The sequence below is a fragment of the Myotis daubentonii genome, chromosome 15, assembly GCF_963259705.1.
Source record: "Myotis daubentonii chromosome 15, mMyoDau2.1, whole genome shotgun sequence".
NCBI lineage: Eukaryota > Metazoa > Chordata > Mammalia > Chiroptera > Vespertilionidae > Myotis > Myotis daubentonii.
Window position 1 is genome coordinate 43,324,753 of NC_081854.1, and position 16,133 is coordinate 43,340,885.

A 16,133-nucleotide genomic window follows, 5' to 3' on the forward strand; every position below is an offset into this window, starting at 1 on the left:
CAACTCCCCAACCAAAAATAATCTGTGAGGATCCTAATGACCCCTAGGACCCTTTGAAATTCTTTCTTTAGTTTTATAAAATAATTCTGCAGCTACCCTCTAAGAAATGAAGGCAGCTACATTACGTGGGAGGTTACAGGATGGGAGGTGGGAGGAGGAAAGAGAAAGTGGAATTAAGGGACAAAGGGGAGAAAAGCTTAGGTGAATCAACGGATTGCAATCTATCTGCTAGGAATGAACAAGACAACATCAAATGAGGAGCTGTCAGCTGGACCATACAAAAAGCTAAATGTACACAAAAGGTTTTTCTTTTTATTTTCCTTTTAAATCTACCATACTGCTTCAGTTCATTTCCAATGCAACAATCTACTCAACACCAAAATGGTCATATCTATCATAAATACAGAAAGTCAGTTTTTAAAACTTATTTTTTTAAGCTACGAGTCCTCAACACTCTTTGTGTGTGGGTTTATTTTTTTTTTTTTCTGAAAGTGGGAGTGCTTAACTTTTCACCTTAAAATTGGCTTCAGCAGAAAAGCTATCCTTAAAATCCCCAGAAAGCTAAAGCAGTTCACATTGTTTTTTTCTCAAATACTTTCTGCCCGTTTTTAAATTAAGAAACAAAAAATTTTTCTGGAACAAAAACGAAAAAAGGAAACTGGAAAAAAAAATATATATATATAAAACAATGATTCTGAAAACAGAACAAAGTGTGAGCGATTGACCTGAGAATAAAAAGACATTACATTTCTCTTTTTCTTTTAGCAAGCCATTGGTATCTGAATGCTAAGATAGCAAGAAATTTAAAACGAACAAGGTGGACTGCTTTCCCATACAGTGCATGCCGGGCTCCTCTGTGCTATCAACGTGGGGGCGTGTATTGAAAAGGGGCAAATATACAAGGGGTTTAAGCTCCAAAGACATTAGGGAGGCCCTGTGGACTTCTGTTTCCCAGACCAATAGTACCTTCAAAAGGACACAATGTAACAGGGTTAAGGGGTGTGTTTTATATATATATTAGAAAAAAGAAAACACAAGAATGTAAAATCACCGGCATAGATAGGTATATGGGAAAACAACCCACGCTTTTTCTTTTTTTTCCTTTTTTTTTCTTTTTTTGGTTAGAAGCTTTGGAATTGCAGTTAGTCTATTTTTGAAATTGGTTTGTTATTAATTTTTTATTTAAATTCATTTGTTTGTATTGTTCATCTTCAAAGCTTACAATCTGAAGGTGTCCGTTCCTACACTGGTCAGACCACTGTCCTTGGGGCAGCTGGGGTCTTTGGGACCCTCCACCGGGCTCGCCGGTCCGTCGGACTTTTGGCTGAGATCCGTGTCAGACTCCTCCGAATAGTCGTCTGTTGGCATCGAGGGCTGAACCCCTGAGGTGCTGCATGAACTTGAGGTAACCGTTGAAGATGAGGAGAGAGGAGGAAAAGAAGGAGGCTTCGGGGCCGAAGCCCGGGAGACCACTTGCGGCCAAGACTTCCTGGAGGCGTGGGGGGAAGCGGAGGACGAGGAGGGGGCGGCCGGCTGGGGAGGGGGGCTGTCGTTTGAGTGAGCGGCAGACTGCGAGGTAGATGCGGTGCTAGGATCGGGGAAGCAGGCAGAGTGAGGTAATAAACTAGGGTGCTCTTTGGCGTTTCTTGCTGCTCTCGTGATTGTTCTGTGTTTGTGCAAGGCCGACTCGAGATGTTGACTCAGAGCTTCCTCCCCACAGAGCGCGCTCTCGCACGCCAGGCAGTGGTACGAGCCGCCGCCGCCGCTGCCACCGCCGCTGCCGCCGCCGCCGCCGCCCGTGGGGACGTGAAGCACCATCTCTTGCAGGCTCACCACAGACTGGCCGAAGAAGCAGAGGGACTTCAGGTGGCTCCTCGCCGCCTCCTCGTCACCGAAGCCCGCCTGGCACTTGCGGCAGACCAACTTGTACTGCACCTTTGGAACAATGAAGGGGTCATAGAGGGGGTCCGCACTTTTGCTTTCTGCTTCTGGCTCTTCGGGGGGTTTCAGCAGGAGGGGGGACACCTCACGGGGTGCGTTTTTCTGCTCTTCTGGTTTGGGGGGTTCTTTGGCAGGGTCTTTGTCTGGGGAAGCAGCCCCAGGGGGGACTGGGGTTTGGCTTGCTTTGGGCTGCTGCTGCACTTTTTGCTGCTGCTGCTGCTGCTGTATTTGCCGCTGCTGCTGCTGGATCGCCTCCTGCAGACTCTGCTGGTATTGCTGGTACTGCTGCAGTAGGGAGCCCGGGGACAGCCCCATCAGGGCCTGCGACAGCGCAGGGCTGTAGGGGAACAGGCCTTCCATGCCATACATGGGCTGCAGGTACCCGCTCTGCAGGGCGCCAGGGATCTGGGGGGCATAATAAGGAGAGAAGCCTGGTACAAAGTAAGGAAGGAACTGGCTCGTGAGCAACGCTGTGGGGTCTGAAGTCAAGGCTGCCTGCAGGGCCTGCAACTGTGCAGGGTCCACTGCATACTCCATGGTGGGCAGTGGGGCTGAGATGGTGGCTGCGGCTGCCGTGGGGGCTTCTCCTTTCTCCTTCTTGGGGACAGGCAGGGGCTCCCCTTTCCCTTTGTGTGCCTTTTCCTTCTCCTTTACCTTCTCACTGTCTTTGTCCTTGCGTTGCTGTTGCTGCTGTTGTGGCGGGAGCTGTGGCACAGGTGGAGGCTGGGTTGCTGGCGGTGGCTGCACCTGTGGCTGCTGCTGCTGGGGTTGGGGGTGTTGCTGAGGGGCCATCGCCATGGTGGCTTGTGCTGGGGTTGGGGAGTTCAGTGTCGCTGAGGACGGTTTATTTGGTAATCCAGATGTGGGGAGACCAGGGGAAGGAACTGTTGTGCTGGGCAGACCCATCAAGTTCGGTTTTGGAGACGTTAAAGCTGAAAAGAATGGACACAGAGAAATCACGTCAGTCTGGGTGGTGAGGCTGAAGTTCAAGATGTTTTGACCTGTGTCACTGGCACAGAGTCTGAGGTCTCAAGGTTTATACTTGAAGGTTTACACCGACATTTTCAACAGAGGTGTCAGCCAGGCTTAGGGTTGGAGAGCCTTGTATTCTAATCAAGCCTGAGTTCTGAATCAGCTCCGCTCCCATACTTCCCTTTCCAGCCAAGCACCTTCTGGCCAATGTGTCATGCCCACCCCACTAGTTCATATTTTCTTGCCAAGCTCCTTGCTACTGTTCATTCTACCCAAGGCAATTAGTCTGGAGGCCCCTAAACCAGCTGGGACCAAGAGCCTTCATCAAAGTGTCACAAAAATACTACAGCCAAGAGGTCTCACCAGAAGTTGTCTGGAGGAGACAGGTGACAGGAAAGGAGAGGGAAGGAAAGCAAGAAACCTAGCCAAGCCTCAAGACAATGTGAACAAATCGGCTATATACATGCACCTCTGCAGCTGAATGCATCCGTTAAGAGGAAAGACATAGGAGGAGGAATAGGAAGAAATCAAAACAGTCTATTCAGGGAACACTTTCTACTCTTGCCCCTGTTTGAATGGCATACAGCAGGGCTAGGGCTGTAGACGGTGGAAAAACTAGCCATAGGAAGAGGAGAAAAACATGTCAGAAATGGAACTGCCCAAAGTGCTGCCACCATCAATTCCTAAGATTGCGTCCTACATCAGGTAGCATTGCTTATGGGTGGCAGAGGTCTTTGACCATGTCACTCACTAGACACACATGGAGTACAGCCCCATCCTCAATCACACGCAGACCTAACCTACCACTACTTGTAAAGCTTCCATCCAGCCCAGAGCCTAATGTACCCTCAGACCTATCTTCTGGTTTGAGGCTTTTGTTCCGGAGTCATGGAAATGATGTTGTTGCTGCTGGTACAGATATCCCCGCTCTTCAAAAGTTCACTTCGTGCCACTTTGCTTTTAGGAAAAACCTACATTAATACCTATTTTCGCTAACAAAGAAATACAAAAAGTGACAATAGCATTCAGTGTTTGCTTTGCAGTGAGCTATAGTAGAGGCATCGCACACCCTGAACAGGGAGAGTGGGACTGCCAAGCTCCTTCCCCAGGAACTACACTCAGCATCACAGCTTTGAGCTGTTTCTATGAGTGTCTGTGCTTTATCTTGATCTACTGTGTGCATTTGGTAGCAAGATGTGTCCCAAGATGACTGCTTCTTCACTTCATGCCATTCTGACTTAGGAAAGGTTTCATAGGAACACTCTGCTTTCAGATAGTGCGCCAAACATGTACACCAAACTATAGGTTTGTAAAGACTAGTAAGGTGGGGGGGGGGGGGAAGAAAGGATGTGCTGGGTGATGAGATGCTGAAAAAAGACAAGAATTGAGAAGAGTTCATAGGCAGCAGCCTTCAGATTATCTTTACATTTGCTACACCCAAGAAACTAGACAGTGTATAGCCCCTTCACTTCTGTGAGCACCAGAATTTAAAAGCAAACCCTATGGCCCCTTACCACTTATCTGGATCACAGCCAGAAAGCTGTGGTAGTGGGTTCCATAATGTGACACTGTCCTCATGAGAAAAAAATAAAACACTCTGAAGCCCAGACGTGGGTGAAGACAATGTTGACTTCAGTGTTTACTGGGCTATCACACTGCATTTGAAAACACTCAAATTTCAGATAAGAGAACAAAGTTGTCTCAAGTTGCCAATCGCAGAAAAACATCCGTTAATGTTTGTATAGACAAGGAGGACGCTTCCCTCAGCACCACATAGCATCATTTATGTACTCTTCTGAAATTAACACATCCAATTTCCTCAACGCTCATAAGGGGCTGAAACCAGAGGAGAAGATAAATCCGACTAAGAAAAACTCAGTAAAGGCTCATTGGACAAACTGGCACAAACGAGGCTGAAACAGAATGGATTATGAATTCTAAATTTGCGACATGGCTCTTTCCGCCTCCCTCTAGACAACAGGCCTACTCCAAGTTTTCGGTTGTAACCAGAGCCAAAAGGAAGGGTAAGGAAGGAACGTCTAGATATTTCCCATCTCTATGACATCAGGTTTTCAGGAGAAAGATCCACGTCAGAAGGCTTTAGACTGACTTTCTATATCTTGAACTGACAGTCTACATAAAAGATTCAAAATTTTAAGAACTGGTTACTGAATCTGTGCTATTTACAAGCTCTGCACTAGCCACATTTGATACAGTATCAATACAGTAGCTCAATATATTCTCAATAATTCTGTGCCCTTGGTTTTCTCATCTGTAAGATCAGAACCAAGCAAGGCACTTCATCCCCGAGACCTAGGCATGCACCTCTGGAGTCAGACTGATAGGATATGGATTATGATTGACACACATTTGCCATGTGTGATCTTGGACCCGTTCGCTGACTGCTTAGTTTTCCACAGTAAATTGTTGTGGGTATTTACATGGTAAAGGTTACCATTGGGCCTGACATATTAAACATAGGTTTCTTCCCTCCCATTCCAGATCCAGTGCTCCTGTGAGCTTTGGTGCAGTCAGGAGGTGGTTACGGGGGGCACATCTGGCTGGCTGCCTTGAATAATTAAGAGCATATCTTTCCATCTTAAGTCCACTTTAAGTGGTCAGAACCTGAGTAGCACTAAACATATACCTGTTGACTGACTGGCTCATATTGGGTGTTGTGGAAGGAGCACATAGCACTGGGAGCCCGGAGGCCTGGGTGGGAGCTCTGGCTCCTACCCTAGCTTGCTGAAGGGTCTCGACCTCTCTGGGCCTCAGTTTTCTCATCTGTAAAACAAGGGGAATAGATCAGACATTCTGATTCTAATTTTTTTCACATTATTATGAAATGTTGGGCCTTCCCAAGCCCCTCTGCCAAAGTCCTGGGCTGCAAGGATAATTCAGTGTCTGGCCACTTTCCATAGCTTGTTTCTTGGCTTATGTCTAGCTGGCTTGAGCATCATTCTGTGACACTAACTTGCCAACACACATAAGCAACGACTTTTATATCTTAATGCTTCCTTTTCTTGTTCCTCTCTTTGGCTAAGAAACTGGGACCAGGAATGAGGTAGCCTTATGGTCTGTAAATCCCTGCCAAAATTGTAAAATTTGGATTTCACTCAACCAGGACTGCTCTGTGAAGTAGAAGACCCTCTTCACCTCCTGGGAACAAGGACATGTTTTGAAGGCAAGGAGGCCCTTTGAGGGGCTCTCCTTTGGTGAATGTGCACTGGCCAATGCAGGCCATGAAGGCAGCTTGATGATTTGTGTCTAAGACTTAGAGCATTGTAGAAGTCCAATTTAGGAAAGACAGGTGGATCCAGGGAAGATGGGTAAGGACAAACAAGAGAGGTACACAGGAAGAACTGTGAGACTCCCCATTAAATGGAAAAATGAGAGTACCGAGTATATGATTCTGAATAGGGGAGAGAAGCAAAAGGGGAGATGGGCAAAAGGAAACGATGCAGATTGAATACCCCTAAAAATTGACCATTAACATTATTTGTCTGTCTGGAGTACTAACACAAACACGTCAAAATTCAAAACCACATTGCCCAATACAAGATTCCTAGTCAGTGCAATTCGAGCACAAACTGACACAGCCACTGTTATTCTGGCTAGAAGAGAATCTTAGGAGTAAGAGGACACCTGACAGCAATTATGCCAGAGTAGCTCTCTAAAGAAGGGTGCAGGGACCACACAGGTAAGGGCAAAGATTGGTTTAAATTCTCTTGAACAAGTTTCCATAGGGCATGATCCAGAACTAGCTAGATATTAAAGGGTCTTATATTTTCAACAAATATCTAGAAGGGATCAGGATTTCCAGAAGCAGCAAATGGAAGGGTCTCCAATAGAAGCTCCTTTCTTGAAAATAACACCTCTCCCACTCGCCCCGATTGCGCTGTTGAACACAGGGCACAAGAATGGTTTCAGAGGAGACCAATCCAACCAGGAGATGCCGTCCCTGAACTGGGAAGTCAAAGAAAGATGTACAGCATGAGCACAGCTCCAGGGAGACTCAATGGAAGGCACCTGAGGTTTTGTTGAAGCTTCCTATCTGCCCAGCACTCAGAGGGTATGGATGGTAGTCACAGAACAAAGGGCTAAATGGGCAGCTACTGAGTGCTAACGGGATCACCTAGAGCAGAACCCACCTGTGTTAGATGGAGGAAAGCCCGGCAAGGAGGGGCTGTTGAGGCCGGGGAGCAGCACAGGAGGAATGCCCTGGAGTGCCGGATATGCTGTAGGAAGGTTAAGAGCCTGTAGAGGGGCATTATCAAACATCCCTTGCTGCTGAGCTGCCAGTCCGAGGACCTCATTGGCTTTTTTAATCCGGTCCAGCTCTTGTTGAGCCATCAACTGACGTACAGTGGCTGGGTCAAAGTATTCTTTCTCCTTGTCCAACTGGCTTCCAATGGTGTCTTTAACTTTGGAGATATGCTGTTGGGAAAAGATATGGTCACGTACAGACAGCCGCGCGCTGTACTTGATGCCACACAAAGTGCACTCTGTTTTGGGTCCCTCGTAACTTGTTTGGTTTATACCAAAATGCTTGGCCATGCTTAACTTAGACTTCTTTTCTTTTGCCCGGGCATTCTGGAACCAGACCTGAACAACTCTCTTTGGCAGTCCAATGTCATTGCCTAGGACCTCACACTCCAGCATGGTGGGTGTCCTGTAGTCATTAAAGCATGACTTGAGGACCTTCAGCTGCAAATTAGTCATTTGAGTGCGAAAGCGTTTCTGCCCAGGCCGGTCCCCATTGTCTCCAGATTTGCCTGCTGACCCACTTGCACCAGGACTTGGGGAGCAGGGGTCTGCAAGACTTGAGGTTTCACTGTAGTCCACTGTACCTTCATTGTCATATTCTTTGCTGTAAAAGCTCGGGGCTGGGCTGACCAGACCTGATGACAACCTGTCTTCATACTCGGACATTGCCATCATGGCCGCTTTGGTCAACCCGTCATTGGGCGCAGATGAGGATTTGGTTTCAGTTGCTATTCCCGTCGCACTGTCGTTATCTGCGTTGCCCTCATCTCCAGTAGTGGTATCTGTGATTGCTGTGTTGACAGAGGAACAGTCATCATTGTCCAGCTTCGTCTGGTCAAAGTTTAGATTAACTGCAGACATGGAGGGGCTTTCAAAGTCTTCAATCCCTTCCACCTTGATGGAAGAAGGGCTAAGAAGAGTTCTTGGAGATAACTCCATGGTTTTACTCACAGGTGAGAGGGGAACACCTTGGCCATCACTACTGCTTGGGGGTAGGTGGGAAAAGCTAGTTCCATCAAAAATATCTCCTTTCATCTGGAGTCCCGCATCGCAGTCTAAGAGCATCGCAGACAGAGTTAGGTTGTAGCCAGCTCTCTTGGCTTCGTGCCAATGACGGGACCGGATATGAGCCTCGAGAGCAGTCTTGGCCTTGAAGAGGGCTCTGCAAAAAGGGCATCTCCTGTGGGCCTGGGCTGGGCCCACAGCCCGGAATTGTCCTTTCCTTTCCCTGGCACGTGTGTTCTGAAACCAGACTTGTACCACACGTTTCTTCAAACCTACCTCATGCGCAATGTGATCCAACATCTTTCGAGTTGGATTGGAGTCCAATAGGTACTTTTGGTAGAGAATTTCTAGCTGTTCTGGTGTAATAGTTGTCCTCAAGCGTTTGTCTCTCTGAGGTTCTTCTCCTGCCCCACTGTCATTTTCGCCAGGGCTTGCGCTGGCCTTTTCCTCCAGCTTCCTCTTCAGAGTGTTCATAGTGGAGGTTGGAGTTGAAGGAGACGTGGCCGAGCTTGCTGGAATCTGAGGTATGGCCCCAGAGAGCAGCTGGCTTGCCAGGAGAGGGTTACTAGGGTCAAACAGCATGAAAGGCATATCCAGTGACCTGTCTAAAAACTGGGGGTGGATGAACTGATTCTGCGCACTCAGGAAGTGAAGCTGCTGGTGCTCCTGCCAATGCTCAAACGATGGGAACGCCAGCTTACACTGGTCACACTGGTAGGGAATTAGCTGAGGAGGTAGGTTCGCCAACTGTTGAGGAGTTGATGTGTGGAGGGGCTTGAGGGGCAGGTGGGACAGCTGAGAAGGACTGGGGCTCGACTGGGGTAAGGGGCACTGAGGCGGCGGAGCTTGTGGAGGAGGCTGCGGTAATGAAGTGGGGGAAGTCAGCGGTGGAAGCTTTGGCTGGGCTGCGTTTGTCTTCTGCTCAGGCTGGTCTTGCTGCTGCAGCTCTGCCTTTGGTTGTACTTGCTTTTCTTGGGTTTGGTTTGGCTGTGCACTGGGAGGTTCAGCCTGCTTTGGTTTCTCATCACTCGCCTCTGTTTTTGAACTGAAGGTGGCCAGTTCGTCAGCTTCTGCTGTAAGCTGCAAGAAAGCGGAGGAAGCTGTACTGGCTGATGGTGCTGGGGTGCTGTAAGCCTGTGAGGGCATTGGGGTACTGCAGGAGGAGCTGGTGGGTGTCAGGATTTCCATGGCATCCATGGAATCCTCATTTTGGCTGTCATCCTGCCCCTCCTCATCCTCATCTTTGTAACACAGCTTCTTCTGGTGCTTGATGAGATCAAAGATGCGCTGAAACACCAGGCTACACTTTTTGCACTGGTAGTTCAGGTTGCTTGTTCGAATATACCTATCATTCGTAAGCTCACGCCGCTCTCCATCTTTGCCTTCTCCCTGATTCTCATAATTTTTCCTGGCCTTCTGTCGGGCATTTTGAAACCACACCACTATGACTCGGGTTGGAAGGTTCAGTAAATTAGAGAGTTGCTCAAATTCATCATCCTTTGGGTAAGCATTGGCATCAAAGAAGTCCTGTAGAACCCTCAGCTGGTAGTCAGTAAACCGTGTTCTTGAAGACCTCTTGCTTCCCCAGTACTCTTGCTTCTGAGGTTCCGGCGAAGGGGGCCGGGAGTCAATCTTCAGTTCCTCCAGGCTGGTGATAGGAGGGTTGCTGAAGTTGTAAGGGGAGTCCTTATTACGCTGCCGCTCTTTGAAGAGAGTGTTTCTGAACCAGTGCTTGATCACTTTCTGGGGCAACCCAGACTTGTCGGCCATCTCTTTGATCTGCTCTTCACTGGGGGAGTTGTTAATATCAAAATATTGCCGCAGGACTCGGAGCTGGTCATCCGTGATCCTGGTGCGAGGCCTCTTGTTCTGCTGCTGGAGCAGACTTGGATTGAGCTGATGCTGGTACAGCTGGGCCAGGTCTGCAGGCAGAGGCTCCACAGGTCCAAGCTGAGGAGGCAGCTGGGCTGGCAAGGTCTGAAGTGGCATCGTCTGCATCATCAGTGGTGAGAAGATGGGCAGCTCCATGGGCATGGAGAGCTGGGTGAGCGGAACGGATGGCTGGGCCGGTGCAATTGTAGGTGAAGTGATGGGTGGTGCGGACACAGGGATGGCTGGCGTGGAAGCAGGCTGAGGTGGTGCTGCAGGAAGTGGAGGTGGAGGGGGCGGAGGAGGAGGAGGTGGCGGCTCTGGGGTTTGGGGCCTCAGGGGGTACAATTTATCGTAGTGTTCTCTGTACTGTTTGGCAAACCTCTCCAGCTGTTTAAAGGGAAAGTAATTTTGATGAACATGCTCTTGATGACTCTTTAAAATCAGGATGTTGGAAAATAACTTGCCACAGGAGTCACACTCCAGCTTTTCCAGATTCTCTCCGTGCTCGGTCTTCCCATTCTTTTTCTGCACCTTCTGCTTATTCTCGTTGTACTGAATGACCAGCTCAAAGCCAAAGTTCTCCAGCAAGGCTTTGGTAGCGTTCCCTCTGGCATCTGAGGCGATGCGTGGAGGAAGCATGGAAGGCTCAGAACTACCCCCTGGTGCCAGCTCTTTCTTCTCTTTGGCCTTCAAGGCGTCTGGCAGAGACTCCTTTGGTCCTGCGTTGCCTTCTCCCCCTTCAGCACCATCTCTCTCTCTCTGGCTTTCTTTTTCCTTTTCTTTGATGACCAATTTGTTTTTCTTTTCAGGGTGCTGGCTTGCCTGTAGGAGGGTAGAGTGACTCTGGGGTAGAGAAAGCTGGCTTTGCTGCAGGATCTGCTGGTGGCTCTGCTGTGGGATCTGAACCTGAGCCTTCAGATCTTCCAGCAGGCCTGGGCCCGTCCCAGTCAGCGTCAGTGCCCCACTGGTCACTGGCAAGCTCACCTCAGGGTTGAGCTGGAACTCAGCGCTGGGGATGTAGAAGGGGAAGAGGAGGTGCTGCTGTTGCTGCAGCTGTAGCAGGGTCTCAGTGGTCATGGGAAAGTGCGGAAGGAGGGTGGGGTTAAACAGCTGAGACTGGATCAGGGCAGCCTGCTGCTGCAGCTCCTGTTGCAAGTGAGCCTGAACTTGAGCTTGGGCCTGGGCCAGTGTCTGTGCTTGTTGCTGCTGCTGTTGTTGCTGCTGCTGCTGCCTCGATGCAATCATATCTGCCAGTTTCTTCCGATTGGCCTCCTTGGGCTCTGAAGGGGAAGTGATGTTGGCACTGATGGGATTCCCCAGGGGCGGCATTCCCACACTTTCAGTGGGCACTTGGCTCAGTAAGCTGGAGCTTGGAGCAATGCCAGCGCTGCTTGGGTTGGTGGTGGTAAAGGTGTTACTGCCAGTGGTGCTCACAGGACTTGGGGTAGAGGAGCTCAGGGAGACACTGCTGCTGTTCCCATTGCTGCTGCCACCTGCGGCCTCCAGCTTGGCTGCCCGGGCCTTGGTTTGATGTAACACAGACCTCATGTGGATCTCCAACGTGGAGCTCTGGCTGTAGGCCACGTTACAAGTGTTACACTTAAAAGGCTTGTTGTCTGGGCTGCTGGTGGGCTCTGGCTGACCAGTTGCCGATTCTTGAAGGGCTCTCTTTAACTTATGCAGGTGGGAGACAGAATTATAGTGCACCAGCAGGATGTTCTTTTGCGTGAAAGATTCCTTGCAGACGGTACACTTGTAAGGGCGAGAAGGGTCTAGAAATTTCTCCATGGTGAAGTTGGGGCCTTTTCTGAAAGGCAGAGCTCTCTTCGGTTCTGAGCCTGAGTCTTCTTGTACTGACCCAGAGTCACTGCCTGTGGGGCTCTGCTTCTCTTCCAAGTCACTCTCTTCCTCCTTATCTTCCTCAACAATTATGGTGTGGTCCTCGGCCAGGGTGGGGTCTCCCATTGCCAGAAGGTCCCCATTGGCCAGAAGGCCGCCATAAAGCTGCTGGATGTCGGCTTCACTCAACTCCAGGTGGCTCGTCTCAAGATGTTTTTTCAGAGCCTGGAAAGTTCGGAAACTGCGCTGACAAAGACAGCACATGGTGGCGGCTCTGATCACATGGTACTGAGAATGCAGCTGCAGCTTTTCAATGGTCTTGAAAGCCAGGCTGCACTGATTACAGCGGTACTTGTACACGTGGCGATCTGACACAGGCAGCTGAGGCCTCTTGGTGTGAACCTCATTGAAGTGAGTCTGAAGAGCCGCAGAAGTTTTGAAAACCTGGTTGCACCCTTTCTTCCAGCACAGGAAGCCCGAGTCTTCTCTCATAGAGCCTGGGTCAGCAGAAGCGGGTTTCAGATCCCCACTGTGCTCTGTGCTCACGGAGGGCAAGATGTTCTTTCCAGGATCCTCTGAGGTTTCTGTAAAAAAACACATCAAGCCCAATGATAAAGAGGGCTTTGTTTCAAGGATGGCACCAAGAGCTGTCTACCTAGCAAGGCCTCAGGAACACAGAATCTGACTATGAGGGAAACACACAGCCTCCTGCTTTCCTTCCCTCTAATAGAGCACACATATTAGGAGCAGGTCCACATGAACGGAGAGGACTGAAAGGAAATACAAAAAGTGTTGCCTCCTAATTAATAAGCCTGTATCCTATCACATACATATCTATCTTTTAAACAATATTTAAAATTGCTTGGCTCAGAATCCTCAATTTCTCCAGAACTGGTTTGAAGGTTACTGATTTTAAGTGGGTTCACCTTTTACATGGATCAGTATTATAGAATATGTGAATTAATGCTGTCCTGAGTTATGGGGCATATTTGAGAACTGTGGTCCATTGTAATTTAAGAAATTTTGGAATATATTTTTAGGCATTTTGACTGTTATCTCTATTCAATAAGCAATGAAACTTCAAGTGGCCAATTATTAAAATACAGTACATTTTTCCCTATAATGAGCATACCCATAAATATTCTGACCCAGATCAGCTGTCCATGGTCTGATATGCTGACAGGAGGTGAATGATGTAGAGGAGCCTCATAAATGGAGGTCTAATCTATCGAGGTACAAACCATCGTGGGGCACCACCATCATCCCTGTCTACGACAAGGTACTCCTATACTATGTCCTGAGGCAATCCTAGAAGACTCAGAGAACGTGGAGTGGAGGCAGCTCCTAGAAAGATAACTAACCCAGAGCCCTGAAACCCCCCATGTGCTCTATAAGTTCCTAATAAAGTTCTCAGAGATGGAGTGTTTAACAGCTTAGGATGGTGAGTTATGGGTCTGTTCGTTGAGTCTCAGGTTATTCACTCCTGAAGGGGACGTGCCCACCAAAATCCTACTTGTTCTCACCTGATTTTATCACTTTAAACCATATGAGTAGTACATAAAAATATGCCAAGAACCAGAGTACAAAGTAGCTGCCAACAGTGCCCTCATCTTCTGGTCAGTTACAGTCAGCTTAGCAGTCAGCTGAGGAGTACTGTAAAGGACTCGGCACCCTCGCTCTGGGAAAAATCCCAACTCGACATTTCATTCTGTTCCCATTTGCAGGGGTCAAGGATAGTGACACTAACCAGGCTGCTTGCCTGCCTCCTCAACATTGGGGTTCCCGTCTCGATCTGAAACAGCCGCTGGGAGAAACATGCTGCTGGGCATCACCATCTCAGGGGTGGTCACCTGAGGAACAAGAGGCAGAGAAACACAGAGAGTCAAATGGAGAGGGAAGAGACACAGAATAGGGAAATGTGTAACAATTATTTAATAAGCAAAATTAGCCTTCACCAGTGTAAAGCTGGAGGTGTCACTTTTCATAGCTCACTGAAGATTCATGTTTATTAGACAAAGCTCACATCAGTCAAAAGTGTTTCTACGGTTACATTCTGGACATAATTAGCAGTGCACACTTGAAGAATAATCTTATTATTAATATTTTTCCTTTATGCAGAATTTTGACTTTGATCACTGACAATGTTTTGTCATGGGCTGTGAAACTTCTTGTGCAACCAATTAGGTAGATAAGTTGAAAGGCCCACCTTAAGCTGCTGAAAACATAATAAGGGCCCTAATTAAATCATACCTAGTAAAGTACACTGTAATCTTGAAGCAGGGAGCATTGTAGTACTGTTTTCAAAATGTATTCAGGCAAGAAGAGGAGGGGAATAAGAGCAAAGGAAAGGGTAAGAAGAAGAGAAGAGAACAAAGGAAGGCTGAGGATACGCAGACACATTGGCGGTTTTTCCAGGAAACAACATTTTGTAACCCTTTACAAGCTCAGATCAAGTGCAAATAAGCATTTCTTTTGACTCACTTAAGCCAGGATTTCTTGTGGAGTTTCTGCTCGAGGTACACAGCATCAGAGGGGAACCTCTGGCCAGTGTCCCAGCTACACAGGGTGCCCCACAAAGCATCCTTCAGCAGGGTGCCCCACTTTGGCCACCGTTTCCCAATAGAGCAGTGGTTCTCAACCTGTGAGTCGCGACCCCTTTGGCGGTTGAACGACCCTTTCACAGGGGTCGCCTAAGACCATCCTGCATATCAGATATTTCCATTACTATTCATAACAGTAGCAACATTACAGTTACGAAGTAGCAACGAAAATAATTTTAAGGTTGGGTCACAACATGAGGAACTGTATTTAAAGGGCCAGAAGGTTGAGAACCACTGCAATAGAGCAATTCCAGAATTAGCCTGGATTAAAAGAGCTGCAATTTTAGGTCAGATTTTCAGACATTTCTCTAGGCTTCCCTGCCATCTGGCCAGAAGCCTGTCCAAACAACTTATCATTTGCCCCACATTAATGTGATAAACAGCCCTCAATATCCAAAGTAAGGATAAAAGGTTCTTTGTTTAAAAAGAAACAATGTCCCTTTGCCTGCTATAGGGTGGGAAGATATTGGTGAAGATATTCCCAAATGAATCAGAAATTGTTTCCTGTTTGATGACAGCCAAAGAAATGATCTAACCTCAAGGTTACAGAAACTACAGTCAGCACTAACCTTTCTACACGGCACCTAGCCCATTTGGAAGCACTATTTTCCCATCAACAACACAAATACCATGATAATATCTTCACTTGCTGTTGCAATGATTGGAACCACTAGATTACTGTTCAAAATGAAATATCTTAAGTAAATTCCTATTTCTAATCATTTGAAGATCTTGGCCTTGCTCAAAATAGCTACTGACATGTTACTAGAATCATCAGTGATGGGCTCAACTGTCTAACACCAGAAAGGTAACTCCCCAACACATGGGTGTTAGAATAATTTCAGCAACCCCAGATGCTAACAGGTGCAAGATTAAGCAACAGGCACTATGGAGAGGGGTTCTGAGAAACCATGTTTATAAGAGCAGGTGCATAGCAGGTGCACATGTGACAGAATCCCTGCTCTCACAGACACCTGCACCTCCACCTCCACACAAAACTGGTGGCAGCTGGTTAAGGCTAGCTGTTGATGAATCGTTAGGAGTGGAGCAGAGATTGCCAAACTCATTCCATCTATTTTCTTTTTAATAGAAAGCATTTCTGACCAGTGTGGTTAGGGAGTCCAGCAGGAGACCAAGAAGTGAAAGGTCACCGATTAATTTATAGTCCTCAGCTGAGGGGGAGCACAAGGTTGGGGGCTAGAGGGCGGAGAAAGGGAAAGGAAAAAAGACCCCCCCCACCTCCTTTCTCAGTTGTAGCGGCAGGATCAGTCCTTTCCTGGGATCTTTTGGAATTATGAAAAATGAATCATGAGAAATAAAAAAAAAGCCCTACAGAGTAAAAAAGAATAAAATTATCTAACACCTCAGCTGCACATCATTATAGAAAACTGGGGGCTTTTTATACGCATTACAGTAAGGCAGACATCCCCTCTAACAGACTCAGTACGACGGATCAGTAATTGTTTTCATACACTTTAATTAGAAAAACTCAGATGGCTATGAATAATAATGGAAAAGAGAGACTTTTGCACTTGAAAGGTTGAAGTCAATCAAGTGTGAATGACGGCAAAAAAGAAAAAAAAAGACACCAATTCATCAGCCCTCTGTTGTCTCGCTGCGACTTTAATCATAATTCCT

General features: G+C 47.7%; 1 protein-coding gene across 5 annotated transcripts in view; it reads right to left on the bottom strand.

The window, feature by feature from the left end:
• ZFHX3 (zinc finger homeobox 3) overlaps positions 1 to 16,133 on the bottom strand; it is a 244,773-nt gene that overhangs the window by 1,897 nt on the left and 226,743 nt on the right. For 3 of the 5 annotated variants that reach the window (XM_059667592.1, XM_059667593.1, XM_059667594.1), the window contains exons 8-10: positions 13,643 to 13,745; positions 7,065 to 12,479; positions 1,223 to 2,873 (exon numbers count right to left, since the gene is read on the bottom strand). In XM_059667592.1, the coding sequence (XP_059523575.1) occupies positions 1,223 to 2,873; positions 7,065 to 12,479; positions 13,643 to 13,745 (7,169 nt within the window). Of the gene's footprint in view, positions 1 to 1,086; positions 2,874 to 5,560; positions 5,698 to 7,064; positions 12,480 to 13,642; positions 13,746 to 16,133 lie in introns of those variants that run through there. The other 2 variants (XR_009448889.1, XM_059667595.1) reach the window with 2 other exon arrangements.